General features: G+C 40.0%; 1 protein-coding gene and 1 long non-coding RNA gene across 9 annotated transcripts in view; one reads left to right on the forward strand and one right to left on the reverse strand.

Moving 5' to 3' along the window:
- Nucleotides 1-933, reverse strand: part of SLC17A5 (solute carrier family 17 member 5) — a 76,403-nt gene extending 75,470 nt beyond the window's left edge. For 6 of the 7 annotated variants that reach the window (XM_070795747.1, XM_019967036.2, XM_070795744.1 and 3 more), the window contains exon 1: nucleotides 713-933. In XM_070795747.1, coding sequence (XP_070651848.1) covers nucleotides 713-806 — 94 coding nt within the window. In that variant the 5' untranslated portion in view covers nucleotides 807-933. The remainder of the gene's footprint in view (nucleotides 1-712) is intronic. The other variant, XM_070795743.1, reaches the window with a different exon arrangement.
- On the forward strand, nucleotides 932-25,664 carry LOC139184880 (uncharacterized). Of its 2 annotated transcripts, none has more exons than XR_011568369.1 (3): nucleotides 932-3,225; nucleotides 9,853-14,237; nucleotides 22,263-25,664. It is a non-coding gene; the product is annotated as an uncharacterized lncRNA (long non-coding RNA). The 2 variants fall into 2 exon arrangements; XR_011568368.1 differs by having other exon boundaries at nucleotides 14,097-14,237.
- Nucleotides 25,665-26,537: the final 873 nt, after the last annotated feature.

Genomic DNA, 26,537 nt, shown 5'->3' on the forward strand with positions numbered 1-26,537 from the left:
GTAGACAACTAACTATACGGGGGGGAAATGTATGCAGTAACTTTTACCGCACAATTTCAAAATATTCGCTGAGTTATCCAATAATTTCCCTCCGCATACGCAACAAAGTTAATCCCAGTCCGGTGTTTTTTTTTGTTGTTGTTGTTGTTGTTGTTTTGTCTCCACGCCCAAGGAGCTAGCTACCAGATCACATGCTGGAGGACCAGCAGCTGTGGCAAGCTGGCAGTGACAAGGAGGAAGAGTCCGCGTCTCCGTCCCGCCCTCCAGCCTTCAATTGCAGGTTTCCCCAGGGTGCTTTTTTCCTCGGGATCCTCCGCTTCGCCCTCTGCCCATTCATTTCAAGGTTCTCCACAGGGTCCCCAGCTCAATACTACGGAAGATCGGCCAGCGCCCTGAGTCCGCGGCGCCCAGCAGGTCCTCGCCCGAGCCCGCCGGCTGCACCTGCCGAGGCCTCCGGGGCTGCACCTGCGGAGACCCCCGGGGCTGCACCTGCCGAGGTCCCGCCCGAGCTTCCGCCCGGCCCCGGCCTCCCGGCGCCGCTTGCCTCCCGGGCCCGGCACCGGGCTTCTGGGCATCCGAGAAATCGGAGGCTTGAGGGGGGCCCTCACCGGGCTCCCTGATATCAGCCCCCGAGGGCTTGAGCGGCTCTGGACACCCTCCACCTTGGGACGGCCACCTGCCCGAAACCCCCCTGGATCGCGCGGCCACTCACCGGTTTCCGCCCGCGGGGCGCGCTGCAGGAGCGGTGTGCGGTCCGAGCCCTCCTCGCCATCGCTCGGGGCCAAGTCCGAAACCGGGGACTTCATGACGTCTCCAGGGAGCTACGGCGCAAACCTGCCCCGCGGAAAAGAGAGCTCCAGCCTGACCGCTGAAGCCCCCCGCCCCAGGGCCGAGGTGGTCAGGGTGAGCTGGGCCGCTGGCACCACCCCCAGTCTGACCCCGCCCCCCGGCCACGTCGGTCATAGATCCCGCCCCGGGGCGGCCGCGCAGGCTCCGCCCCCGCCGCCATGTTGAGGTCGGGCCACTTGGCTGGCGGTGGGGCGGGGACGGCCGGGTTCCGGAGGCCTGGCTTGCTGAGGCGCTGCGGACGCCGAGTTGTCGGGCCCGCCAGCTGTAGGCCCGCTGGGTCGCTGGTATTCTAAAGACTAGTGTTACTCTTCCTTGCGCTTCCTGGTAAAGCTCAGAGAGCAGCGGGGACTGGGAACCTTAAGGCGGAAGACAAGGGCTTAAATCGTGCATCATTAAGGGGAGAACTTGGAGTGGATGGCATGTATATGACGTTCCGTTATGGTAGTAATTTGCCATGAAAGTGAAAGCCGCTCAGTCGACTCTTTGCGACCCCTTGGACTATCCAGTTCATGAAATTCTCCAGGCCAGAATACTGGAGTAGGTAGCCTTTTCCTTCTCCAGGGGTTCTTCCCAGCCCAGAGATGGAACCCAGGTCTCCCTCATTGCAGGCGGATTCTTTACCAGCTGAGCCACAAGGGAAAATTGCCATGGATATTAGCAACCCCAGTTCTTTCTGCCCGTGACAGCATATTGTCCCTAGGATAGCTTTGAAGGTGGAAAACAGGCAATAGATACATTGATTCCTGTGTAATTGCCTACTTTGCAGTCAAAATACCCAGTTATCAGCAGTTTCCTGTGGTTCACCCTATGCAGTCATCTGACTTAAGTCTCCACAGGGCATTTGCTGACTCAGGGAGAAGCGCTAGGAAAATCCACTATCTTGCCTTGGTGTGACCACCGGCAGTAATCCTGGGAACTGGAGATTAATGAGATATAAAAGCGGGGAAGAAACTCACAAGCCAACAGTTGAGTCAGCCAGGTCAGGCGCTTGGTGAGGTCCACGTGGGAACAAATGAGAGGGGTCACCTTTTTCCAGAGGGGAGGGTGGAAGTTACTGAAGGAATTCTTAACCTCTGCATGGGTAAATGGCTAGGAAGGTTATCACGTTAAAACTAGGACAAATCAGACCTACTTTCTGAAATTACGTAGATTTTAAACTCTCTGAGGCGGATTCTGGCCTGTCAGAATTCTGTAGTGTTAGGAAGTTCACAGGTGGCTACACTTTGAATAGCAAGGTTATAAAGGACTTGAACCAGAAAGATTCCAACAAAAACTTGAAAGTTTTCAAACCACAAGAGGTCCTTTAAAAAAAATGCAAAACCCTACCCTTTTTATTTTAGAAGTTTTAAGTTTAAAGAAAAGTTGTGGAGATAATCCAGAGAGTTTTGCATACCATTTGTCTTGTTTGACATATAGCTGATATCTTAGGTTGGTATGATACATTGATAACATCTAATTAGCCATTGATAGGTTGTTGTTAATGGGAGTTCATACTTCATATTCAGATTTATTTAGCTTTTACCTAATATTCTTATTCTGTCCTAGGATTCCATCCAAAATGCCACATTATATTTAATCATTGTATCCCATGGGACTCCTCTAGACTTGACAGTTTCTCAGACTTTGCTTGTTTTTGCTGACCTTGAAAGTTTTGTTGAGTACTGGTAGAATTTGTAGAAAGGCTCTCAATTTGGGTTTGTTGGATGCTTTTATTGTAATTAAACTGGAGTTATGGGTTTTGAAGAAAGACTGCAGAGGTAAATTGCCATTGTCATCACATAATTTCAAGAGAATGTGCTGTCAGCATAGCTCATCATTAATGGTTATCACTGGTGGTATTACACTTCATCACATGCTTGAGGTGGTGTTTGTCAGGTTTTTCCTTGTGTCAAATTCCTCTTTTTCCCCCTCCCATTCCATCCTTTCTCTCAGTATGTGCAGCCTGTACTTGAGGGGTAGGTACTTTATGCTTCCTCTCTTTGAAGGACAGAATTCTTTTGTTTGGAAATGTGTCTGTTCTCCCTGATTTGTTTATTATATGTATATATATATATATAAAATTTGAGACTCATATTTATTAAAATTTTTTACTTTACATGGGAGTATTGTTGATTGACAATGTTGGGTTAGTTTCATGTGTGCAGCAGAGTGATTCAGTTATACATGTACATGTATTCATTCTTTTTCAAATTCTTTCCCCATTTAGGTTATTCTAGTGTACTGAGAGTTCCCTGTGCTAGACAGTAGGACCTTGTTCATTTTTTTTTTTTCTAAGCTGCGCTGCACTGCTGGTGGAATCTGAGTTTCCCAACCAGGGATTGAACTTGGGCCAAGGCAGTGAAAGCGAGGAATCCTAACTAACCACTGGACCGCCAGGTAACTCCCATGGTTATCTGTTTTAAATATAACAGCGTGTACATGTCAATCCCAGACTTCTAATCTATCCCTCCCCCACCCCCATATATTTGTTTATTCAATCATTTATTTATGTTAATGTGGACTCATGGCTTTTTATCCTTTGGGTTATAATCCAGCGCTTTGTCATTCATTTCATTGCTCAGATTGTTCCAGCTTTGGTAACTTGAGTGCTCCTCTCAGTTGGCTCCTGTACCCCTTTTGTATGTCCCTGCCGTGTATTTTTTGAGCACTACCTTAGTTTCTGGTATTACAAGCTATTGCAGCTCATCCTGAATAGTCTCCGCTCCTGCCATTTCTCCAAGGGCAGTGATGTTAGCAACCAGGGTGGGTGCTGGGTGTACTTCTTGCTACTCTGTTGTCACTGATTCCAGGCCCAGAGGAGGTACTTTTGTTTTTGTTTCCTTTTATAATCTTCCCAAGAGAATATATATATATATATATATATATATATCTTAAGTATAAAGTAACACCTTTTACTTCCTTGTATCTGGCATTCAATTCCTGCTCATTGCCATAAAAGATTGTTATTGAGGTTATTTATTTATTTTTGATTGGTAATTCCTTCCTTTACCAGTACTCTCAACCAGTGCTGTTCAGTAGAAATATTATGCATGACATATATGTAATTTAACATTTTCTAGTAGCTACATTAAAAACTTAAGAAACAAAAAAGTAAAACAAGATGAAATTATTTTATAATATATATTATTTAATCAAATCTATCAAAATTTTTGCAAATTCAGTATCTAATCAGTATAAAACATTTACTGAGGGACTTCCCTAGTAGTTCAGTGGTTAGGATTTTGCCTTTCAACGCAGGGGCTCGGGGTTTCTTTAGCTTCTTGGTTAGGAAGCTAAGATCACACATGACTCCCCACATGACTCTGGACCAAAACACCAAAACATAATACAGAAACAATATTGTGACAAATTCAGAAAAGACTTTAAAAATGATCCACATCAAAACCAGAAACCATTTAATGAGATATGTTACATCCTTTTTTTCAGTTCTAAATCTTCAAAATGTGGTGTGTATATTACACTTACAGCACATCTTTATTAAGACTGGTCACATTCCAAATGTTTAATAACCGCATGTGGCTTGGGCTGCCATTTTGGACAGCACAGTTGTAGACCATGTGAGGGCTTACTTTTTCCCCAAATTCTGTCTTTGCATGGAAAAAGAATGTCTTCTGATCAGTGCCTAGTTCAAAAGACTAGCTGTTTTCTTCCTCTGTAAAATGGAGATAATAATAGAAACAACTATAATTGTTAAAGAACTCATTTTGTTATTATGAGAAATAAATAAGATAATGCATGCAAGTCATGGTATAGGATGGGTTGTTGTTTAGTCACCAAGTCATGTCCAACTTTTGCTACCTCATGGGTTGTAGCCCACCAGGCTCCCTGTCCATGGGATTTCCCAGGCAAGAATGCTGGACTGGGCTGCCATTTCCTTCCCCAGAGCATCTTCCCCACTCAGAGACTGAACCCGTGTCTCCTATGGCTCCTGCACTGGCAGTTGGATTCTTTACTGCCACCAGGGAAGCACTACATGATGGTAGTAAGTCTCAATATATGGTAGCTATTATCATGTTTATTGTTAAATTCGTTTTAGAAAATGAACTTACCCATCTTAGGAACTCCCTTATTTATATATTTTGAAATGTAGTTTATTCACAGTGTCATGTTATTTTCTGGTGTACAGCAAAGTGATTCAGTTAAACACACACACACACACACACACACACACATATATATATATATTCTTTTTTATATCCTTTTCCACTATGGCTTATTACAGGATATTGAGTATAGTTACCTGTGCTATACAGTAAGACTTTATTGCTTACCTATTTTATGTATATTAGCTTCTATCTGCTAGTCCCAAACTCCCAGTTTATCCCTCTCCCATTCCCTTTCCCCTTTGGTAACCATAAATTTTTTTGTCTATGTCTGGTAGTCTGTTTCTGTTTTATAAATAAACACATTTGGTGTCATATTTTAGATTCCACATGTAAGTGATATCATATAACATTTGTCTTTCTCTTTCTAACTTACTTCACTTAGTATGATTATCTCTAGATCTATCCATGTTGCTGCAAATGGCTTTATTTCATTCTTTTTTTATAGCTGGCTAATGTTCCTTTGTATATATGTACCACATCTTTTTTTTTTTAACTTTTTGTTTTGTATTGGGGTACAGATGATTAACAATGTTGTGACAGTTTCAGGTAAAAGGCAAAGGGGCTCAGCCATACATATACAGGTGTCCATTCTCTTCCAAACTTCTCTTCCATCCAGGCTCCCACATACCACTGAGCAGAGTTCCATGTGCTATATACAGTAGATCTTTGTTGGTTATCCATTTTTAGTATAACACTGTGTACATGTCCATCCCAAACTCCCTATCTCGTCCTCCCATCTTCCCTCCCTGGAAACTATTAAGTTTGTTCTCTAAGTCTGTAAGTCTGTTTTATACATAAGTTCGTTTGTATTGTTTCTTTTTAGATTTTACATATGTGGGATTCCTAGGTGGCTCAGTGGGTAAAGATTCCCCCTGCAATGCAGGAGACAAAGGAGATGCAGATTTGATCCCTGGGGTGGGAAGATCCCCCGGAGGAGGGCATGGCAACCCACTCCAGTATTCGTGCCTGGAGAGTCCCATGACAGAGGAGCCTGGTGAGCTATAGTCCATAGAGTCACCAAGAATCAGACACGACTGAAGCAGCTGAGCATGCACACACATATAAGGGATGTCATACAATATCTCTCCTTCCCTGACTTACTTCATTCAGTATGACAATCTCTAGGTCCACCCACATTGCTGCAAATGGCATTATTTCATTCTTTTTAATGGCTGAGTAATATTCCAATGCCGATGGACATTTAGATTGCTTCTATGTCTTGACTCCGAGAAGGCAATGGCACCCCACTCCAGTATTCTTGCCTGGAAAATCCCATGGATGGAGGAGGCTGGTGGGCTGCAGTCCATGGGGTTGCTAAGAGTCAGACACGACTGAGCAACTTCACTTTCTCTTTTCACCTTCATGCATTGGAAAAGGAAATGGCAACCCACTCCAGTGTTCTTGCCTGGAGAATCCCAGGGAGGGGAGCCTGGTGGGCTGCTGTCTATGGGGTCGCACAGAGTCGGACACGACTGAAGTGACTTAGCAGTAGCAGTAGCATGTCTTGACTATTCTTAATAGTGCTGCTATGAATATTGGGGTGCTTGTATCTTTTAAAATTATGGTTTTCCCCAGATATATTCTGAGGAATGGGATTGCTGGGTCATATGGTAGCTCTATTTTTAGTTTTTTAAGGAACCTCCATACTGCATCAATTTACATTCCCACTAACAGTGCACAGAAGCTCCAATTTGATTTTTATTATACCTCTTTCAAAATACAAATCACTTTCTGTCCAGAATTATATGGATAGTATCTGACTGTGCAGCTGTTTCAGTTCCTTTCTGTAACTGTTGGTGTCCTAGGAACTGGCATCATGTCTCATTTATCTTTGTGAGCTGAGAAGTTTGTAACTCTGGTTCTTTCACTGTGCTTATCGTATTTCACAGTGCTTTGCCATGTTGGCCTTGGTGAAACTACCAAGGTGAAATTTCAAATAGATATGTGTATATAGGGTGTAAAAACTCAATGGAGAGACAAATATTGGAACCACTAAATTTAGAAATAGTAAAACTTGTAAAGGAATTTTTGGATGAACATGTCACCCTAGAAAATCATCCTTTATTCCAGATTTTCCTCTAAAATAATTAATTATAAACACAAGTGATGATTATCAAGCTATAATGGTTATTGAGATACTTTATTCAGTCTTAATTATTATTATTTTGCCACACGTGACAATTAATCATCTGAGAGTTTATTTCTTTGGGTTAATTTCAGAATTCTTTGTCATTTTATGGTTTTGAATCTCTAGGATTTAGCAACTATTTTCTTTAAATTGTATCACATTATTATATATTCCAGCATTTTGGAGATCTTTTCCTCATAGAATTCTGTGAAGTTCAGTTCCACTGATCATTTTTTTCTCAAATTGTCTTTGTAACTTATACAGAGTGTTAGGCCAAATACTTGCCCAGACAATAGATTTTTGCAAAGGAGAGACACTAAAACTTTAGGTAGTACCAATCAGCCTGACTTCAAACGATGACCTAATGTAATTATTCAAGGAGGAGTGTTAAAATATTTTAAAAAGATAGGATTTGTAGGAGAATTTCTATTGAGTATAAGGTTTCTCTCTATTCTAAGAATATTGATTTTTCTTATAATACTTCTTTTCTGGCATCACAATTCTTGATTTCAAACTTTATTACAAAGCTATAGTGCTCAAAACAGTATGGTACTGGCATAAAAATGAAGACATAGACCTATGGAACAGAATTGAGAGCCCAGAAATAAACACCCACTTATAAGGTCAACTAATATTTGACAAGGGTGTCAGTAATAGTCAATGGGTCAAGGATAGCTATTTCAAAACTGATGTTGTAAAAACTGGATAACTATATGCAGAAGAGTGAAATTGGACCCCTATCTTACATCATTTACACAAATTAAATCGAAATGCATTAGAGACTTAAATGTGAGACCTGACACTGTAAAACCCCTTAGAAGAGAACATAGGAAAAGAGCTCTTTCACATTGGTCTTGGCAATGATATCTTGGATATGACACCCAAAGTATAAGCAACAACATAAAAAATAAACAGGTGGAGCTACATTAAAATAAAAAGCTTCTGTACAGCAAAAGATACAGTCAGCAAAATAAAAAGAGTGGGAGAAAACATTCGCAAACAACCTATTTGATAAGGGGTTAATATCCATAATAAGTGAAAGAACTCATTCAACTCAGTAGCATAAAACGAAACAGTCTGATTAAAAAATGGGTAAAGGATTTGTGTGGATTTTTTTCCACAGAAGACATATATAGATACATGAAAAGATGCTCAACATCACTAATTACAGGGAAATGCAAATCAAAATCACTAGGTGTCACTTCATACCTGTTAGAAATTCTGTTGTCAAAAAGACAAAAGATAACAGATGTTGGCGAAGCTGTTGATGTGAGTGTAAATTGCTGCATCCACTAGGGAAAATAGTGTGGAGATTCCTTAAAAAGTTAGAACTAGAACTACCATATGATCCAGCAATTCCACTTTTGGATGTATGTGTATATATATATATATATATATATATATATATATATATATATATATCTTTAGGAAGTCAGGGTCTTAAAGAAAAGTTTGCACTCCCATGTTTACTGCAGGATTATTCACAATAGCCAAGACATGGAAACAACCTAAGTGTCCATCAACAAATGAATGGATAAAGGAAATATAATGGCATAGTATTCAGATATATAGAAAAGGAAATTTTGCCTTTTGTGAGAACATAGATGGACCTTGAGGACATGCTAGGTGAGGTAAGTCAGACAGAGAAAGACAAATATTGTATTTTTTCACTTATATTTGAAATTTAAAAGCTGAACTTGGAAATAGAGAGTAGATTGGTGGTTGCCAAGGGCTGGCGGTGGGGTGAGGAAAATGGAGAGATGTCAGTCAAAGGGTACAAACTCCCAGTTACAAGATAAATAAGTTCAAGAGATCTAATGTATGTCATGGTGACTATAACTAACAGTACTGTACTGTATACTTGAAAGTTAAGAGAATAAATCTTAAATGTTATCAGTACATACACAGAGAGGCAATTATGTGAGGGTTTGGAGATGTTAACTAACCTTGTGAAATCATTTTATAATACATACATGTGTTAAATCATCACACTGTACACTTTCAGTTCAGTCACTCAGTCTTGCTGAGGCTTGCTGTACACCTTAAGCTTACATATATGTCAATATTTCAACAAAGCTGGAAAAAAAATTTCTCCTTTTCCCTGTTACAGTATCATCTGCATGTACCTTAATGCTCTCTCTACATAATACAGGTCTGATACTATTACTCCTTTAAAAAACCCCTTCATGATAACCTATTGCCTGGGTCTTCACATCTTTCGGTTGTGTACTACGTCAATGAAAATTCTGAATATGGACCCAATTTGTGTATTTTTATTTGAAATGACACATGAATATATATATATATACTCAATGAACACTCAAAAAGGAAATGAGAAAATATAAATAGATGTTTTGATTTTTCCCTGAATCAGTTTGCATATGCTCTGCAGTGAGTGCCCCCCACTTTGGAGACTATTGTTTAGAAGATAAAATCTAAATACTTTGGTCGAGAACACAAGACCGTTACTGACGGGCCCCATTTTCCTTCCACCTTCCACCACTTCTGCACCTCCGGGTGCTGTACACATTGGACTCCACATCATGTTTTCTTTGTCTACTTCTTTTGTGCATGGTGAGTTCTTATTTGTTTGTGGACTAAAACGTCACATTTCTTTAAAGGTCTCTTGGCCACCTCTCCCTTTCTCATGCTCTCGTGTGTATTGTTCATACATTTATATTAACACATTGTGCTATAACTAAGGCTGTTTATAGTGTGTGAGTCATTCCTTGAAGATAGGAACCTTGACTTACTTATCTTCCATTTCAGCTCTCAGCAGACAGAACAACTTAAGAAATATTTATGGAACCTCATATTATGCCAAGGGCCCGACCTGATTGCTATGAAAGCATATGGATGAATAAACATGATTTTTGCCTCTAAGGAGTCTATAAATAAAATGTACCTTGGAGAAAATATTTCTTAATTACTGTGCAAGGGAAGTACAAATATTTCTCTAACAATTATGAATTAGAGGACTTTTTTAAATGTATATTTTCTGGAGAACCAGTGGTATATGATTAATGTATTCCAGAGGACGATTGATCATATTTTTAGAAAGGAATTTAAAAAATGAACAGTCTGGACATATTTTCCCATATCCTGTTTCCTTCATGCAGCTGTACTGACAGATGTTCTCAGACAATGATCAAAATGTAAACAAAGTAAGGCAGGTAAATGTGAACAGTTTTTTGTCATGTTTACCTGACAGCATGCGCTCAATTATTTTTATAGCAGGGTTTAAATTTTCTTAGTGCTTTACAACCTAACATAGCAATTGGGTAATTATTGTAATATACCCACAGATACATGGTTATTATAACCATTTAAAAGAGAGGAACTAATGCATGACAACTGAATGAAGTAAGTTGTCCAAGGTCAGTGAGAGGCACTATGGCAATTTAGGTTTATTGCCTTTTCTAGAATTCAGAGCCCCTAGGATGGTGGTGCTTCTTCATAATTTTCTTGATTTTCAACACCTCCTTCATTATCTTTGCATCTTAAAACTTTTGAGTACAATTTTGCTTACTCTTGGAAGTCATTTCAGTGATAGGTATATAATATGTGAAGTTAGTTGTTGACTATAAATTATATGACATTTTCTTTGTCAGTTTCCTTTCTTTTATTTGCTATATGGATGCTGAAAAAGCAGTCACTTGAAAAAGAGACATAAGTAATTTTGCCTCTGGGAAAATCCTGGAAAAGACTGATATGTAACATTTAAATACACTGAAAAATTTAGAAGATATGTTCTGGTTTTATCTCTTTGACTTTAGGGAATTTAAAATAAGTCAATTTTTGCAAATGTGAATTATCAGTGAAGCAGATAGTGAATCAGCTGGGAAAATCACATAAGAACCACAAGAAACAGAATGACCTTCAGAAATAAGCTGAAAGTGCATGTAAAGCAACTTAAAATTGAATGACTCAGGCAGATTAGAAGATTAAGGTTCAAATTTGTTCTTTTAACTAGTGTGTGAAACCACAGTGCTGTTGAGTCAGCTCTTTCTGATAATCCTTTTTGGTCAGAATTCTCTGCACATATACATTCATATTTTCTGATTAATGAAGGATATACTGGGTTAGAAACTAATTGTTACTTTATAACAGGAAAAATAATCTGAGAAAATGGGATCTGGATATTAAAAAGTTGTCAGATCAGTTCAGTAGCTCACTCGTGTCCGACTCTTTGCGACCCCATGAACTGCAGCATGCCAGGCCTTCCTGTCCATCACCAACTCCCAGAGTCCACCCAAACCCATGTCCATCGAGTCAGTGATGCCATCCAACCATCTCATCCTCTGTCATTCCCTTCTCCTCCTGCCCTCAATCTTTCCCAGCATCAGGGTCTTTTCAAATGAGTCAGCTCTCCGCATCAGGTGGCCAAAGTATTGGAATTTCAGCTTCAACATCAGTCCCTCCAATGAACATCCAGGACTGATCTCCTTTAGGATGGACTGGTTGAATCTCCTTGCAGTCCAAGGGACTCTTAAAAGTCTTCTCCAACACCACAGTTCAAGAGCATCAGTTCTTTGGTGCTCAACTTTTTTTATAGTCCAATTCTCACATCCATACATGACTAATGGAAAAACCATAACCTTGACTAGATAGACCTTGTTGGCAAAGTAATGTCTCTGCTTTTTAATATGCTATCTAGGTTGGTCATAACTTTCCTTCCAAGGAGCAAGCGTCTTTTAATTTCATGGCTGCAATCACCATCTGTAGTGATTTTGGAGCCCAGAAAAATAAACTTAGCCACTGTTTCCACTGTCTCTCTATCTATTTGCCATGAAGTGATGGGACTGGATGCTATGATCTTAGTTTTCTGAATGTTGAGCTTTAAGCCAACTTTTTCACTCTCTTCTTTCGCTTTCATCAAGAGGCTCTTTAGTTCTTCTTCACTTCTGCCATAAGGGTGGTGTCATCTGCATATCTGAAGTTATTGATATTTCTCCCGGCAATCTTGATTCCAGCTTGTGCTTCCTCCAGCCCAGCGTTTCTCATGATGTACTCTGCATAGAAGTTAAATAAGCGGGGTGACAATATGCAGCCTTGACGTACTTCTTTTCCTATTTGGAACCAGTCTGTTGTTCCATGTCCAGTTCTAACTGTTGCTTCCTGACCTGCATACAGGTTTCTCAAGAGGCAGGTCAGGTGGTCTGGTATTCCCATCTCTTTCAGAATTTTCCACAGTTTACTGTGATCCACACAGTCAAAGGTTTTGGCATAGTCAATAAAGCAGAAATACATGTTTTTCTGGAACTTTCTTGCTTTTTCCATAATCCTGCGGATGTTGGCAATTTGATCTCTGGTTCCTCTGCCTTTTTTAAACCAGCTTGAACATCTGGAATTTCACAGTTCACATCTTGCTGTAGCCTGGCTTGAAGAATTTTAAGCATTACTTTACTAGCGTGTGAGATGAGTGCAACTGTGCAGTAGTTTGAGCATTCTTTGGCATTGCCTTTCTTTGGGATTGGAATGAAAACTGACCTTTTTTCAGTCCTTTGGCCACTGCTGAGTTTTCCAAATTTGCTGGCATATTGAGTGCAGCACTTTCACAGCATCATCTTTCAGGGTTTGAAATAGCTCAACTGGAATTCCATCACCTCCACTAGCTTTGTTTGTAGTGATGCTTCCTAAGGTCCACCTGACTTCACATTCCAGGATGTCTGGCTCTAGGTATCCCTATAACCTGCCAATGAACACAATAGCACCTTATTTTTCCTTATATAAACTTATATAAAAGGTTATATAAATTCAGTCATATTTAAGATGACACGTGAGTTTGCTACTTTTTAAAAAAGGGCTATGATTAACCCTTTTGTAGAGGAATAGCTGAATTTTCATTTTTTAGGTATTTTTTTTAACCTCTATCTTCTTTACTGTTGAATTACAGTTTGATATTTTACAAGTCAAAAATCGATGAATATTTCCTCTTAGGAAATTGAGCATATTTCCCCCTTTTTTTTGGTCATTAATTAGTTTGGTGTCTGACTAAATGATATCCCTTTTTAGTTAATCTGTCTTTTCCTTCTAGTTGCTTTTAGTTACTTGTTTTTGACTCTGTTCTCTTTTGGTTCACTATTATGCATCTAAGTGTGGATTCGTTATTTATCTGGCTTCCAATTTGTTAAGTTTTCTGAATTTGTACATTGAGACATTTATTACCATATGTAAAGTAGACAGCTGGTGGGAACTTGCTGTTTAACACAGGGAGCTCAGCTGAGAGCTCTCTGATGACCTAGAGGGGTGATGTGGGGTTGGTATATGTATACTTATGGCTGATATGTTGTTCTATGGCAGAAGTCAATACAACATTATAAAGCAGTTATCCTCCGATTAAAAATCAATAAAAAAATCAGCAATTCCCAGTATTCATGAAAGATGTAGACTTCCAAATTTAGCTTTTTTTTTTAATAGGACACATTTATACTTGTTTTCTGTACCAGTAATTTAAGTAAAAAGAAAAATGAAGTTATGTTGAGATTATCTTTTAATTGAGTATCTCAGGAATAAAAATCCCGATCTTACAAATCACTAGCTATAATGCTAGTAAATCAGAATCTTATATTTAATCCTTTCTATTAAAAGAAAATTCATCAGAACTGATTACATCAGTTGATGAAACGATTCCAGTCTCTATCATTAGACCTCTTTTTGTTTAAACAAACAAGCACCAAAGAACAAAATTCAAACAATAACAACAGCCAAGGCAAAACCGAAACTCAGAGTTTTCATGGTTGATTAACCCCTTCAACTCAAATAAAAACCAACAACAAGACATAGAGTTAATAATGCTAATGTGGTAGCATCATGACATATAAAGGAAAGCAGTCAAACTAGGTCACGGTTTTAACACACAAGATGTGTCTATAAAATAACAAAATTGTGTACAGGAGTGAAGAATTGGTTCTTCATAGAGTTTTACAAAGAAAAATTCCTAAAGTATTTTGAAAAGGTATTTAATCTGTTAAAACTTGCAATATCTTTTTCATTAATTTGTGTTTATTCAGGAAAAAAAAATCTCAGTAGTCTACTGCTGGATTGTCACACTACTATCTCTCATGTAGCCACGCTGACAGCTTAGCCACAGTGATGTCAGCAGAGGTGGACCCCACACATCCATTTTCATGGAGAAGAGCATGAGTGACCTGGTAAGGAAGACTCTGTCTTTTACTGGGGCTACAAGGTGGGGCCATGGGGAGGACTTTGATCTGAGGCAGGCACTTCTTTACCACTGAGCCACCAGGGAAGCCCCTACTTAGGCTTGAGTTAATTAAATGTTTTGATACAGATTTAAAGAAATGAATGCTACCCTACCTTTGTGAAGCTTGGAAGGGATTTTCAATGATAGCTTCAGTTGTGTCTAAGAGTCATTGTTGGCTTTTTTCTGATTGCTTTGGCAAGGGAATGTATACATTGAATGCTATGATGCAGGTTAAGGAAATTACTTTACTTTTGGATTAGACTGTCAATACATTAAACTTGAAAAGAAATTCCAGTTACTACCTAAGACCCAGTCATCCCCCCACAGTCCCCCTCCTATTGCTGTGCAGTAGGTGGTCCTAAGTGAAAACCCAGCTTACGTTCTAATCTGCTTTGTTATGCCCTTTAGTCATGCTGGGAAAGGTTGAAGGCAGAGGAGAGGTTGGAGGCAGAGGATGAGATGGTTAGATAGTATCACTGACTCAAAACTGTAGGAGACAGTGAAGGACATGGGAACCTGGAGTGCTTCAGTCCATGGGGTCGCAAGGAGTCGGTCATGACTTAGCGACTGAATGACAACGTGAGGGAAACAGATCAGCACAATCCTTAAAAACATTTCAAAATATGTGCCTTAGCATAAACTTTCCATTATGAAAAATTTCAAAATGCATGAATGTGGAGAGAATAGAATAATAAACTACTGCTGCTGCTGCTGCTAAGTCACCTCAGTCGTGTCTGACTCTGTGTGACCCCATAGACGGCAGCCTACCAGGCTCCTCTGTCCATGGGATTTGCCAGGCAAGAGTACTGGAGTGGGGTGCCATCGCCTTCTCCCAATAAACTACTATTGACAAGTAATTTGATTCTGATGATTATCAGTATTTTGCCAAGTTTGTTTCATCTATCTCCCATTCAACTAACTTGTGTCTCCCTGTCCCCCATTCCTCCATAACCATCACCAGACTATTTAAAACCAATTATCAGACATCATTTCCTACATTTCAGGTAAAAGATTAAAAATGATGGTGCCATTATTACACTAAAATTACAATGCATGCATGCTAAGTCGCTTCAGTCATGTCTGACTCTTTGCAACCTTATGGACTGTAGCCCGCCAGGCTCCTCTATCCTTGGGATTCTCCAGGCAAGAATACTAGAGTGGGTTGCCATGCCCTCCTCCAGGGGATCTTTCTGAATCAGGGATTGAACCTGCATCTCTTATGTCTCCTGCATTGGCAGGTGGGTTCTTTACTACTAGTGCCACCTGGGAAGCCCCAAAGCATAATATTCCAATTATAATATCATCTAATACTTATTCATATTAAAATTCTCCCAGTTGTCTCAAAGATGTCTTTTTACTGAATAAGTTCAATTAAAAATTGGTTTTATTCATGGATCAGTGGATTAGAATACAGAGCCCAGAAATAAACCCACACACCTATGGTCAGTTAATCTATGATAAAGGAGGCAAGAATATACAATGGAGAAAAGACAGCCTCTTTAATTAGTGGTACTGGGAAAGCTGGACAGCTACATGGAAATCAATGAAATTAGAACACAACCTCATACCATACACAAAAATGAACACAAACTTGTTTAAAGACCTAAATGTAAGACATGACACCATTAAATTCCTAGAAGAGAACTTGGGCAGAATACTCTTTGACATAAATTGTAGCAATATTTTTCTGAATGAGTTTCCCAAGGCAAAAAAAAAGAAAAGGAAAGACAAACAAATGGGACCTAATAAAAGTTAAAAGGCTTTTTGTAGCAAAGGAAACCATCAACAAAATGAAATAACCTATGGTATGGGGGAAAGTATTTGCAGATGACACAATAGACAATGGGTTAAGATCCAGAATATAAAAGAACTCATACAACTCAGTATCAAAAAACAACTCAATCAGAACAACAGGCAGAAGATCTAAATACACATTTTCCCCAAAGAAGATATAGAGATGGCTAATAGACATATTAAAATATGCTCATTATTATTAGTTATTCAGTTCAGTTCAGTTCAGTTCAGTTCAGTTGCTCAGTCGTGTCCCACTCTTTGCAACCCCATGAATCGCAGCACGCCAGGCCTCCCTGTCCATCACCAACTCCCGGAGTTCACTCAGACTCACGTCCATCGAGTCAGTGATGCCATCCAGCCATCTCATCCTCTGTCGTCCCCTTCTCCTCCTGCCCCCAATCCCTCCCAGCATCAGAGTCTTTTCCAATGAGTCAACTCTTCGCATGAGGTGGCCAAAGTACTGGAGTTTCAGCTTTAGCATCATTCCTTCCAAAGAACACCTGGGGCTGATCTCCTTTAGAATGGACTGGTTGGATTAGAGAAATGCAAATCAAAACCACAGTGAGGTATCAGTCACCTCACACTAATTAGTATGACTATCATCAAAAAATCAACAAATACTATAAGACTTCCCTGGTGGTCCAGTGGTTAGGACTCTGTGATTTCAGAGCCTTGGGCCCAAGTTCAATCCCTGGATGGGAACTAATATCCTGTAAGCCACACTAAATTTTTTTTTTTAATTGGAAAAAAAAAGAAACAATGCCATGTTGTTTCAGAAACATGGATGGACCTAGAGATTGTCATACTGAGTGAAGTAAGTCAAACAAAGAAAATTATCATATGATATCACTTATATGTAAAATCTAAAAAAAATGATACAAATGAACCTATTTGCAATCAGAAATAGAGTCACAGATGTAGGAAACAAACTTATAGTTACGAAGGGGGGACGTGGGGGGAGGGATAAATTGGGAGACTGAGACTAACATACACACACTATTATATGTAAGATAGTTAACTAATAAAACCTACTGTATAGCACAAGGAAGTCTACTCAACACTCTGTAATGACCTACATGGGAATAGAATCTAAAAAAGGGGGGATATATGTATATATATAACTATTCACTTTGATATACAGCAGAAATTAACACATTTTAAATCAACTATACTCCAATAAAAATTAATTTTAGTAAAGTCTGTAAATAAAATGGAACTTCCCTGGTGGTCCAGGGGTTAGGTCTCCAAGTTTTCACTACTGAAGGTCCGAGTTCAATCCCTGGTTGGGGAATTAAGATCCTGCAAGCCATGCAGTGCAGCCAACAACAAAAAAGTCTACAAATAATAAATGCTGGAGAGGGTGTGAAGAAAAAGGAATACTTGTACACTGTTGGTGGGAATATAATTTGTGCAGACAGTATGGAAAACAGTATGGAATTTCCTTAAAAAGCTAAAAATAGAGCTACCATATGATCCAGCATTTCCAGTCCTGGGTATATATCTGGAAAACAAAAGATCTATTTAGAAAAGATACATGCGCCCCAGAGTTCAGAGCAGCACTATTTGCAATAGCCAAGACATGGAAGCAACCCAAGTGCCCATCAACATTTAATATATATAAAATGGATAAAATGGAATATTACTCAGCCAAAAGAAGGAATGAAATATTGCCATTTGCGGCAACAGGGATGGACCCAGATAACATCATGCTTAGTGAAATAAGTCAGAGAAAGACAAATACTGTATGACATGAATTATATGTGGAATAGAAAAATGATACAAAATATTATTTAATAATACTATTAAAAATAACACAAATGAATATATAGACAAAACAGAAACAGACTCACAGACATAAAGAACAAACTTATGGCTACCAAATAGGATGGGGATGGAGAGATGGGGAGGCACAAATTAGGAGGATGAGATTGATAGATACAAGCTACTATACATAAAATAGATAAGCATCAAAGATTTACTGTTTGTAGCACAGGGAATTATACCCAATATTTTGTAATAACCTATGGCACCCCACTCCAGTGCTCTTGCCTGGAAAATCCCATGGACAGAGGAGCCTGGTGGGCTGCAGTCCATGGGGTCGCTACAAGTCGGACACAACTGAGCAACTTCACTTTCACTTTTCACTTTCATGCATTAGAGGAAGAAATGGCAACCCACTCCAGAATTCTTGCCTGGAGAATCCCAGGGATGGGGGAGCCTGGGGGAGCCTGGTTGCTGCCTATGGGGTCGCACAGAGTCGGACACGACTGAAGCAACTTAGCAGCAGCAGCAGGAGCATAATGAAACACATTTACAAAAAAATTGAATCAGTATTTGTATATCTGAAACTAACACTGTATTGTAAATCAACTATATTTAATTTAAAAAATTAAAATTAATTAACTTAAAAAATAAAAATTGGTTGTTTCTCTTATTTAAAAAGTTAATAGATTTTATTCCTTAGAGCATTTTTAGGTTTACAGAAAAATTGAACAGAATTCATAGACAGTTTCCTTACTTCCTCCCCTCATGCCCATTTTCCCCTATTATTAACATCTTGCACTGGTGCATTGATGTGGTACATTTGTTATAATTGATGAGCCAATAATGAAGTATTAGTATTAACTAAAGTTCATAGTCTACCTTAGGGCTCACTCTTACTACTGTGCAGGTCTATGGGTTTTGCCAAATGTATAATATCATATATCCACCATTACAGTATCATGTAGAATAATTTCTCTGCCCTAAAAATCCCTTGTGCTCTATACATCTCTTCCTCCCTGCTCTCTCCCAAGTCTTGGTAACCAATGGTCTTTTTATTGTTTCTAGAATTTTTCCTTTTTCATATAGTTGGAATCATATAGTATGCAGCCTCTTCATCCTGGCTACTTTCACTTAGCAATAAGCATTCACACATTTAAGTTTCCTTCATGTCTTTCTATGACTTGATAATGGGTTTCTTTGTATTGGTGAATACCATTGCATTGTGTGGCTTTGTTTATCCATTTACCTATTGAGGGACATCTTGGACATCTTGCTTCCAAGTTTTGGTAATTATGCATAAAGCTGCTGTATATTACTACATGCAGGTTTTTGTGTGGACTTAAGTTTTCCACTCATTTGGGTAAATAACTCAGAGCATGACTGTTGGATCACATGGTAAGATGTGATTTAGTTTTGTAAGAAAGCACTGAACAACAGAAGACCCTCTAAAATGGTTGTGCCATTCTGCATCCTCACCAGCACTAAACAAGAGTTCCAGTTGTTTCACGTCCTTCCCAGCATTTGGTGGTGTCTAGAGTGTCCTGGAGTTTAGTCATTCTAATAGGTGTGTAATGCTGTCTCGTTGTTTAGATTTGCAGCTCTTTAATGACATAGGATGTTGAGCTTTCCAAGTCTCTTTTAATCTGTAATAGCTTTATACCTTTCTGTTCCCCTTGCCATGCCATTTACCTGTTAAAGAAACCAGGCCGTTTATTTTGTAGAATTTTCACGTTCTGACAGATTCATGATGTGTAAAGTACATGCTTTTTGACAGAAGTTTAGTATCATCTTTGTGTTTGAAAGAGAACACACAAGTAAGAACCTATTTCATGGAAAGACCTTAAGATACTACTGTGCTTAGTCGCTCAGTCGTGTCTGACTCTGCAACCCCATGGACTGTAGCCCACCAGGCTCCTCTGTCCATGGAGTTTCCCAGGCAAGAATACCGGAGCGGGTTGCCATTTCCTTCTCCAGGGGATTGTCCTGATCCAAGGGTCATACCTGTGTCTCTTGCATCTCCTGTGTTGGCAGGTGGATTCTTTACCATTGTGCCTAGATTATACTCTATTTTATATTATTGACAGTTCAATTTAATATTTTAAAATATGTTGCCTACAAGGGATAGACAGGCATTATGTTCTTTAGGAATTCCTCACACATTTCAGATGACAGATTTGTTTCTCTTTTTTTGTAAATTTGTCTGATTTCCATTAACTGATAGGGTTAAAAAACCTCTGGCCAATGTGGAGTTAAGTCTTTTTAGTTCTTTTCAATATACTTTTAGTGCACGTTAAAAAAATGTTGAAAATATAACTTTCTAAAATTGCTTTAGGCTAAGTATACATTTTGGAGAAGCTGTGTTGTGACTCCCTTCAGGAATAATGAGAGCACAAAGGAAATGTCTGATTTACAATCAGTTCAAGGGGGGTTCTATCAGAGTATCTTACTTTCTTGTTTACAGTTGATATCTTGGCCATGATAGTTCCTGTTCCTTGAAGCAATAATTTCTCTTGACAAATAGTTTTTTCTAAATGAAGGCTCTACTACTCTATAGTTTATTACTTTTTAATTTCTGCGTTTTAAATGGTAATGTGGAAAGTATTGTCGGTGTTGTGGTGATCTATGGACTGATGCACAGACAGATTGAAAATTGAGTTATTAAGCAGACCTCTTTTTTAAAAAAAGATTTATTTATTTTTGGCTGTGCTCGGTCTTTGTTGCTGCATGCGGGCTTTCTCTAGTTGCTGTGCGTGAGCTTCTCATTGCGGTGGCTTCTTGCTGTGGAACACGGGCTCTAGGCTCATGGGCTTCAGTCGTGGTGCATGGGTTTAATTGCTCCATGGCATCTGCAGTCTTTCTGGAGCAGGTATCAAACTCGTGTCCCCTGCATTGGCATGCAGATTCTCAACCACTGGACCATCAGGGAAGCCTAAGAAGCAGACTTCTTGAGTTTTTAAAAAATATACATCTTATCTGTTTGGAAGCAACAAACTACTTTAAAAAAATAAGGATTTCCTTTAGTGAAGAGCTTAAAATATAACGTATATTGTTATCACTAAAGTTCCCATGTCATATATATTTTTGGGGATTGATGAATTTTTATCGAGATGTCTAGTATTTGTATGGAAACTGTCCTTCAGTCTAGGCAGACCTGCTGGTGGTGCAGTTCAGACCCATTCCTACACAGAAGGGGTCTCTCAATTTTTCTGTATAATTTTATTTATTTATTTGTTTTTGGTTGTGCTGGGTCTTTGTTGCTGTGTGGGCTTTTCTCTAGTGAGCAGGGGCTAGTCTCTAGCTGCAGTGCTCGGACTACTCACTGTGGTGGCTTCTCTCGTGGCAGAACACGGGCTCTAGAATTCAGGCTCAGCAGTTGTGGTGCACGGGTCCAGTTTCCCCACGGCACGTGGAATCCTCCCAGACAAGGGATTGAACCCATGTCCCCTGCATTGGCAAGTGGATTCTTAACCACTGGACCACCAGGGAAGTCCATGTCATGGAGTTTTGAGTTGATGATGCCTTTTGACTGCATATATGCTAGAGGTAAAGCTGTGAATTGGCCATGAGAGGTCCCTGTGATAGATGGCTTTGCTGTACAACAGCGGTCCCCCACCTTTTTGGCACTAGGAACCAGTTTCATGGAAGATAGTTTCCCACAGACTGGGTTGGGAGGGTGGTTTTGGGGTGATGTAAATGCACTACATTTATTGTGTACTTTATTCATATTATTATTACATCAGCTCCACCCCAGATCATCAGATATTAGATCCCAGAGGTTGGGGATCCCTGATGTATGGGACTTCAGATTTAAAGCCTGGGCCCAATATTGTTACTCAACACTACTCCAGGGTCTGCCTGGGTGGCTGGCTGCTTCTGGAGATACCCGACGTTGGGAGATCCCTCAAGTCTGCTCCGAGAATTGTGGTGTTGACCCATGGAAACCTCTTTTCACAGCAAAGTTCTCAGTATAATGGAAACTGCATAGAATAAGTGACGTAGTCCTACTTTTGGGTCTTGGAGAGTCTGTTCTCTAGGAGTTCAAGCGGAAGGTATTTTTGGCACTGAGCTGAGGTCACCTCCAATTTTCAGTTAGAGAAATTGAAATTCTTTTGTCCATGGTGTTGTCTATAGTGATGAATACAAGGCTATCCGCCATCTGGGTAGAAATCCTAAAATCCCTGTGGTCTCGTCCTCCTGTGCTTCCTTACATTTCACGTGACTAACTGTGGTGTAAGCGGAGGCTGTTGATGGTCCATTTCACTAAATGTTGAAGCAGGTGACATTAAAACGCTTGTGTTAGGTAGACTCTTAATTATAGAACAAATGTAAGAGTTATAGTTCTTATCTTCTAAGAATTTTTTTTCTTCTAAGAGTTTTTATCAGTAATTGTTTTGTCATTGTCATATTGTTACAGGAATGTTTACTTCTCTCTCCTCCTTGGTTTGACCCAGGAAGCATTTATTCCCAGGCACAGAAATGCAACCCACTCCAGTGTTCTTGCCTGGAGAATCCCAGGGACGGCGGAGCCTGGTGGGCGGACACGACTGAAGCGACTTAGCAGCAGCAGCAGCAGCAGCATACTGTTTGGATGGTGTGGAGACACCAGTAACATGTTGCATCAATTGTTATGACCAGCAGGTGGCAGGCTGATGCAGAACGACAGTGCCCTGGGAAACGACAGCATTCAGCGTCTGGCTTATTCTCTGGTCAGAGGGGCACGCAGGCTTTTCCAAGACTCAGAATGCAAGCTGGACGAGTTCAACCGTCTGTCACCTTATGGACCTGTCACCCAGTTACCTTTTCCTCTTTATTTCTTCGTTTAGACCTTCAAACACAAAAGACTAAGCATCCTATTCCAGGTAATAGAGTTATTGCCATACTATTGTAATGTGACCCAAGGGCCCCCTTATATAGATGCCTGGAACTCAGAGGGTCACACTCTAAAACTTTGAGTCCTGTGATGAAAATTAAAACAACACCAAAGAACCCAGAAGTGGGTGATGGGAATTTATAAAAAGAAGGGTTTATTACTACCATCCTTATAGAGACAATATAACTCAACAAAATTACCTCCTTTTTCAATGTTTATGAGAAGTCAATAAGTTTCAGTCTAAATTGGCCTCCGGGAGTCCGCTGCTGGTGGGGAGCCAGGTCTTTTCTCTTTCACTGTATTTTTTGTTTTTTTCCGGCACTGAAGTGGTGTTGCCTACAGGCCCTCAGTGTCTCAATCAAAACAGTGCCACTTTGTCCCCATTTTTCTTCAGATTGGACAAAGTCTAGTTTTTGTTCAAACCCATCTGCGTTGAATGACTTCCGTGGGAGTGGAGGTGCCTGACTCCTGAATTACTCCTGACCCTAGGCTGCCTTCCCCTCCTCCGCCCCAGCTCTGTGTTTCAGGCCCCGTCTGCGGGTCCAGTTCTAGCCTGTGTCCTTGTTCAGAATCCCAGCTCTTCCTTGTTAGTTCTATCCCCATGTTACTGATTAGGCTCTACCACTGCCACCAAACTTCTTGCCTGTTCTTAATCTGTTTCAAGACTCTGATGCTGTTACCATCAAGTCAGTTAAACTTTTTCATGTCCCTAGGGTTGCTTGATGGAAAATAATTATATTTGTCCCTCAGTGTCCACTGGGGATTGGTTCCAGGTGCCCCCATATAAAAATCTAGGGATGTCCTTATATAAAATGGCATAATATTTGCGTATAATCCATGTATATCCTTCCTTACGTATGTTAAAGCACCTTTAAACTACTTACAATACCTAATACTATGTATATACTATGTAAATGGACTTCCCTGGTGGCTCTAGTTGTAGTGAAAGTGTTAGTCATTCAGTCATGTCTGACACTTTGCCACCCCATGGACTGGAGCCCATCAGGCTCCTCTGTTCATGGAATTCTCCAGGCAAGAATACTGGAGTGGGTAGCCATTCCCTTCTTCAGGGTATCTTCCTGACCCAGAGATTAAACCCAGGTCTATGTATTGCAGGCAGATTCTTTACAGTCTGAACCACCAGGGAAGCCCTAAATAGTTGTAAGTACAAACATAATTCCTATGTAAGTAGTTGCCAGTTCCTGGTAAACTCATGTTTTGCTCTTTGGAACTTTCTGGAAAATTCTTTTCAAGTATTTTCAATCTGTGGTTGGTTAAATATGTGGGTACAGAACTTGCAGATATGGAGGGCCAGCTTAAAAAAATTTTAATTGAAATGTAGTTGATTTACAATGTTGTGTTAGTTTCAGGTATATGGAGAACCAACTTTTTATAGAAAATTCAAGAGGTTATACAGATAAACTCTTGGAACTAATAAGAGTTCAGCAGGAATGGTGAATACAAGATCAACATGCAAAAAATAATTGTATTTTTTATACCATCAATAACCCCTTAGGTAGGGTTTCTCTGGTGGCTCAGTGGTAAAGAATCCGCTTACCAATGCAGGAAGCGCAGGTTCGACCCCTGAGTCAGGAAGATCCCCTGGAGAAAGAAATGGCAAACCACTCCAGTGTTCTTGCCTGGGAAATCCCATGGACAGAGGAGCCTGGTGGACTACAGTCGATGGGGTCGCAAAGAGTTGGATGGGACTTAGTGCATGCACGTGCACACACGCATACGCACACGCACACAGAGAGAGAGAGGGAGAAGGCAGAAATACACACCCAAAGAGAAAGGGTATGGACGTCTTACCTAATGAAGTAAAGAGGCGGTTTAATCATTTATATAGGGCAGTTCCTCTAGGTCTTTGTTCTTCTCTGGCCAACTGTCTCACTTCTTTTCCCTCATCTGACCTGTTTTAGGGTCCTCCAAAATATGCTTGTTCATGTTTTTACCAAGATGGATTCTAGCACAAAGGCCTGTGGGAGGTTTGACCACATTTATTTTGGGGTGGTATCCCCCTCCCTTTTTGACACCCCCAGTCTTCCTGCACATGTATAGTCAGGGAGGTTTCCCTGACCTCAGGAGTGGTCATCTTGTCTCTTTATTGCAGCAGAACCCAGCTTCTGCCATTAACTTTATCCTTAGAGTGTTTAGGGAAAACAAAGCTCCAGTTTACTCTACTTGACAAACTCAAACTGCTCAGCCCAGGGGCCCACATATTTCCTGTTGTTGCTCTGTAGTTGCTCAGTCCTTTCCGACTCTTTGTGACCCCCTGGACTGTAGCCTGCCAAGCTCCTCTGTCCATGGGATTCTCCAGGCAAGAACACTGAAGCGGGTTGCCATTTCCTTTTCCAGGGTATTTCCCAACCCAGGGATTGAATCTAGGATTCTTTACCATTTGAGCCACTAAATAAGCCCCTACATACCTCCTACCTCACAAGTATGGGAACCTTCAATTTCATAAAGGTGTTCAATTTCATAAGTTAAATAAAAATAAAATAATAAAAATTCAAATAATAATGCCATCACTCTTTTCCCCATGGAATTAGACTGATTCTAAAGTTCATATGGAGGAATAATAGTCAAAGTACAGCCAAAAACAATTCTGAAAAGGTACTATAAGAGGTGATTTACTTAGTTAAATTCCAAAACTAGTAGATTCCAAAACTCAATACAAAATTTTATTAATTAAAGCATGTGGTGTCTGGCCCAATGATAGACAAGCAGATTAATAGAAGAGAAATAATCGCTAAGAAAAATGACTAAAGTGTTTATGGGACATTGATATAAATGTGATGTATTAGAATTTCTTTCTGTGAGTGACAAAAACTCAAAATGACAATGGCTTAAACAAGATATTGTTTATTTCTCTTACCTGTTAGTCCAGAGGAAGTCAGGGACCTAGGTTTTTATCTTTAAAAAAAAAATAATTTTATTTATTTATGTTTGACTGTGCTGGGTCTTCACTGCTGTGTGGGCTTTTCTGTAATTGTGAAGGGTTGGGGCTTCTCTCTAGTTGTGGTTTGAGGCCTTCTCATTGCAGAAGCTTCTCTTTGGAGCACAGGCTCTCGGGTGCACAGGCTTCAGTAATTGTGGCACATGGACTTGCTAGTTGTGGCTCCTGGCTCTAGAGCACAGGCTCAATGGTTGTGGCACACGGGCTTGGCTGCTTTGAGGCATGTGGGATCCTCCTGGGTCAAGGATCAAACCATGTCTCCTGCATTGGCAGGAAGACTCTTTACACTGAGCCACCACGGAAGCCCTTAGACTTACATCTTTTTATACCACTGTGCATGGCCTGCTTTTCTAAACTCAACTAATGGTTCAGGATGGCTTCTGCAGCTCCAACCAGCAAGTCTACAAGCAGCATTCTACAAGCAGGAAAGAGGTTAAGGAATGGAAAATGAATGCTTCCTCTGAGGACATTTCCAGAAGGTTGCACATGTTACTTCCACTAACAACTCATTGGCCAAGACATGGCCCCAGCAGCTGCAAGAAAGGCTGGGAAATGTCATGAATTCTGGTTGCCTATGTTTCCAGTTAAATCCTGCTACAGGTGGCAATACAAATCAATGGAAGAAAGATTCCTTATTTATTATATATGTCAAGACAGTAGATTCATGAGAAAAAGTAGAATTTTTGATACTTTCTTCACACTGTACATAAAAAGTTTTGATGAATTAAAAACCTAAATGTGAAAAATAAAACTTTAAGAGTACTTGAAGAAAATATAGGAGATTATCTTTATGGTTGCAGTAGAAAGATTATTTGTTTAACAGGAGATATGAAACGCACAACCTGCTAAGTGTGTCTGAT

The sequence above is a fragment of the Bos indicus genome, chromosome 9, assembly GCF_029378745.1.
Source record: "Bos indicus isolate NIAB-ARS_2022 breed Sahiwal x Tharparkar chromosome 9, NIAB-ARS_B.indTharparkar_mat_pri_1.0, whole genome shotgun sequence".
Lineage (NCBI taxonomy): Eukaryota > Metazoa > Chordata > Mammalia > Artiodactyla > Bovidae > Bos > Bos indicus.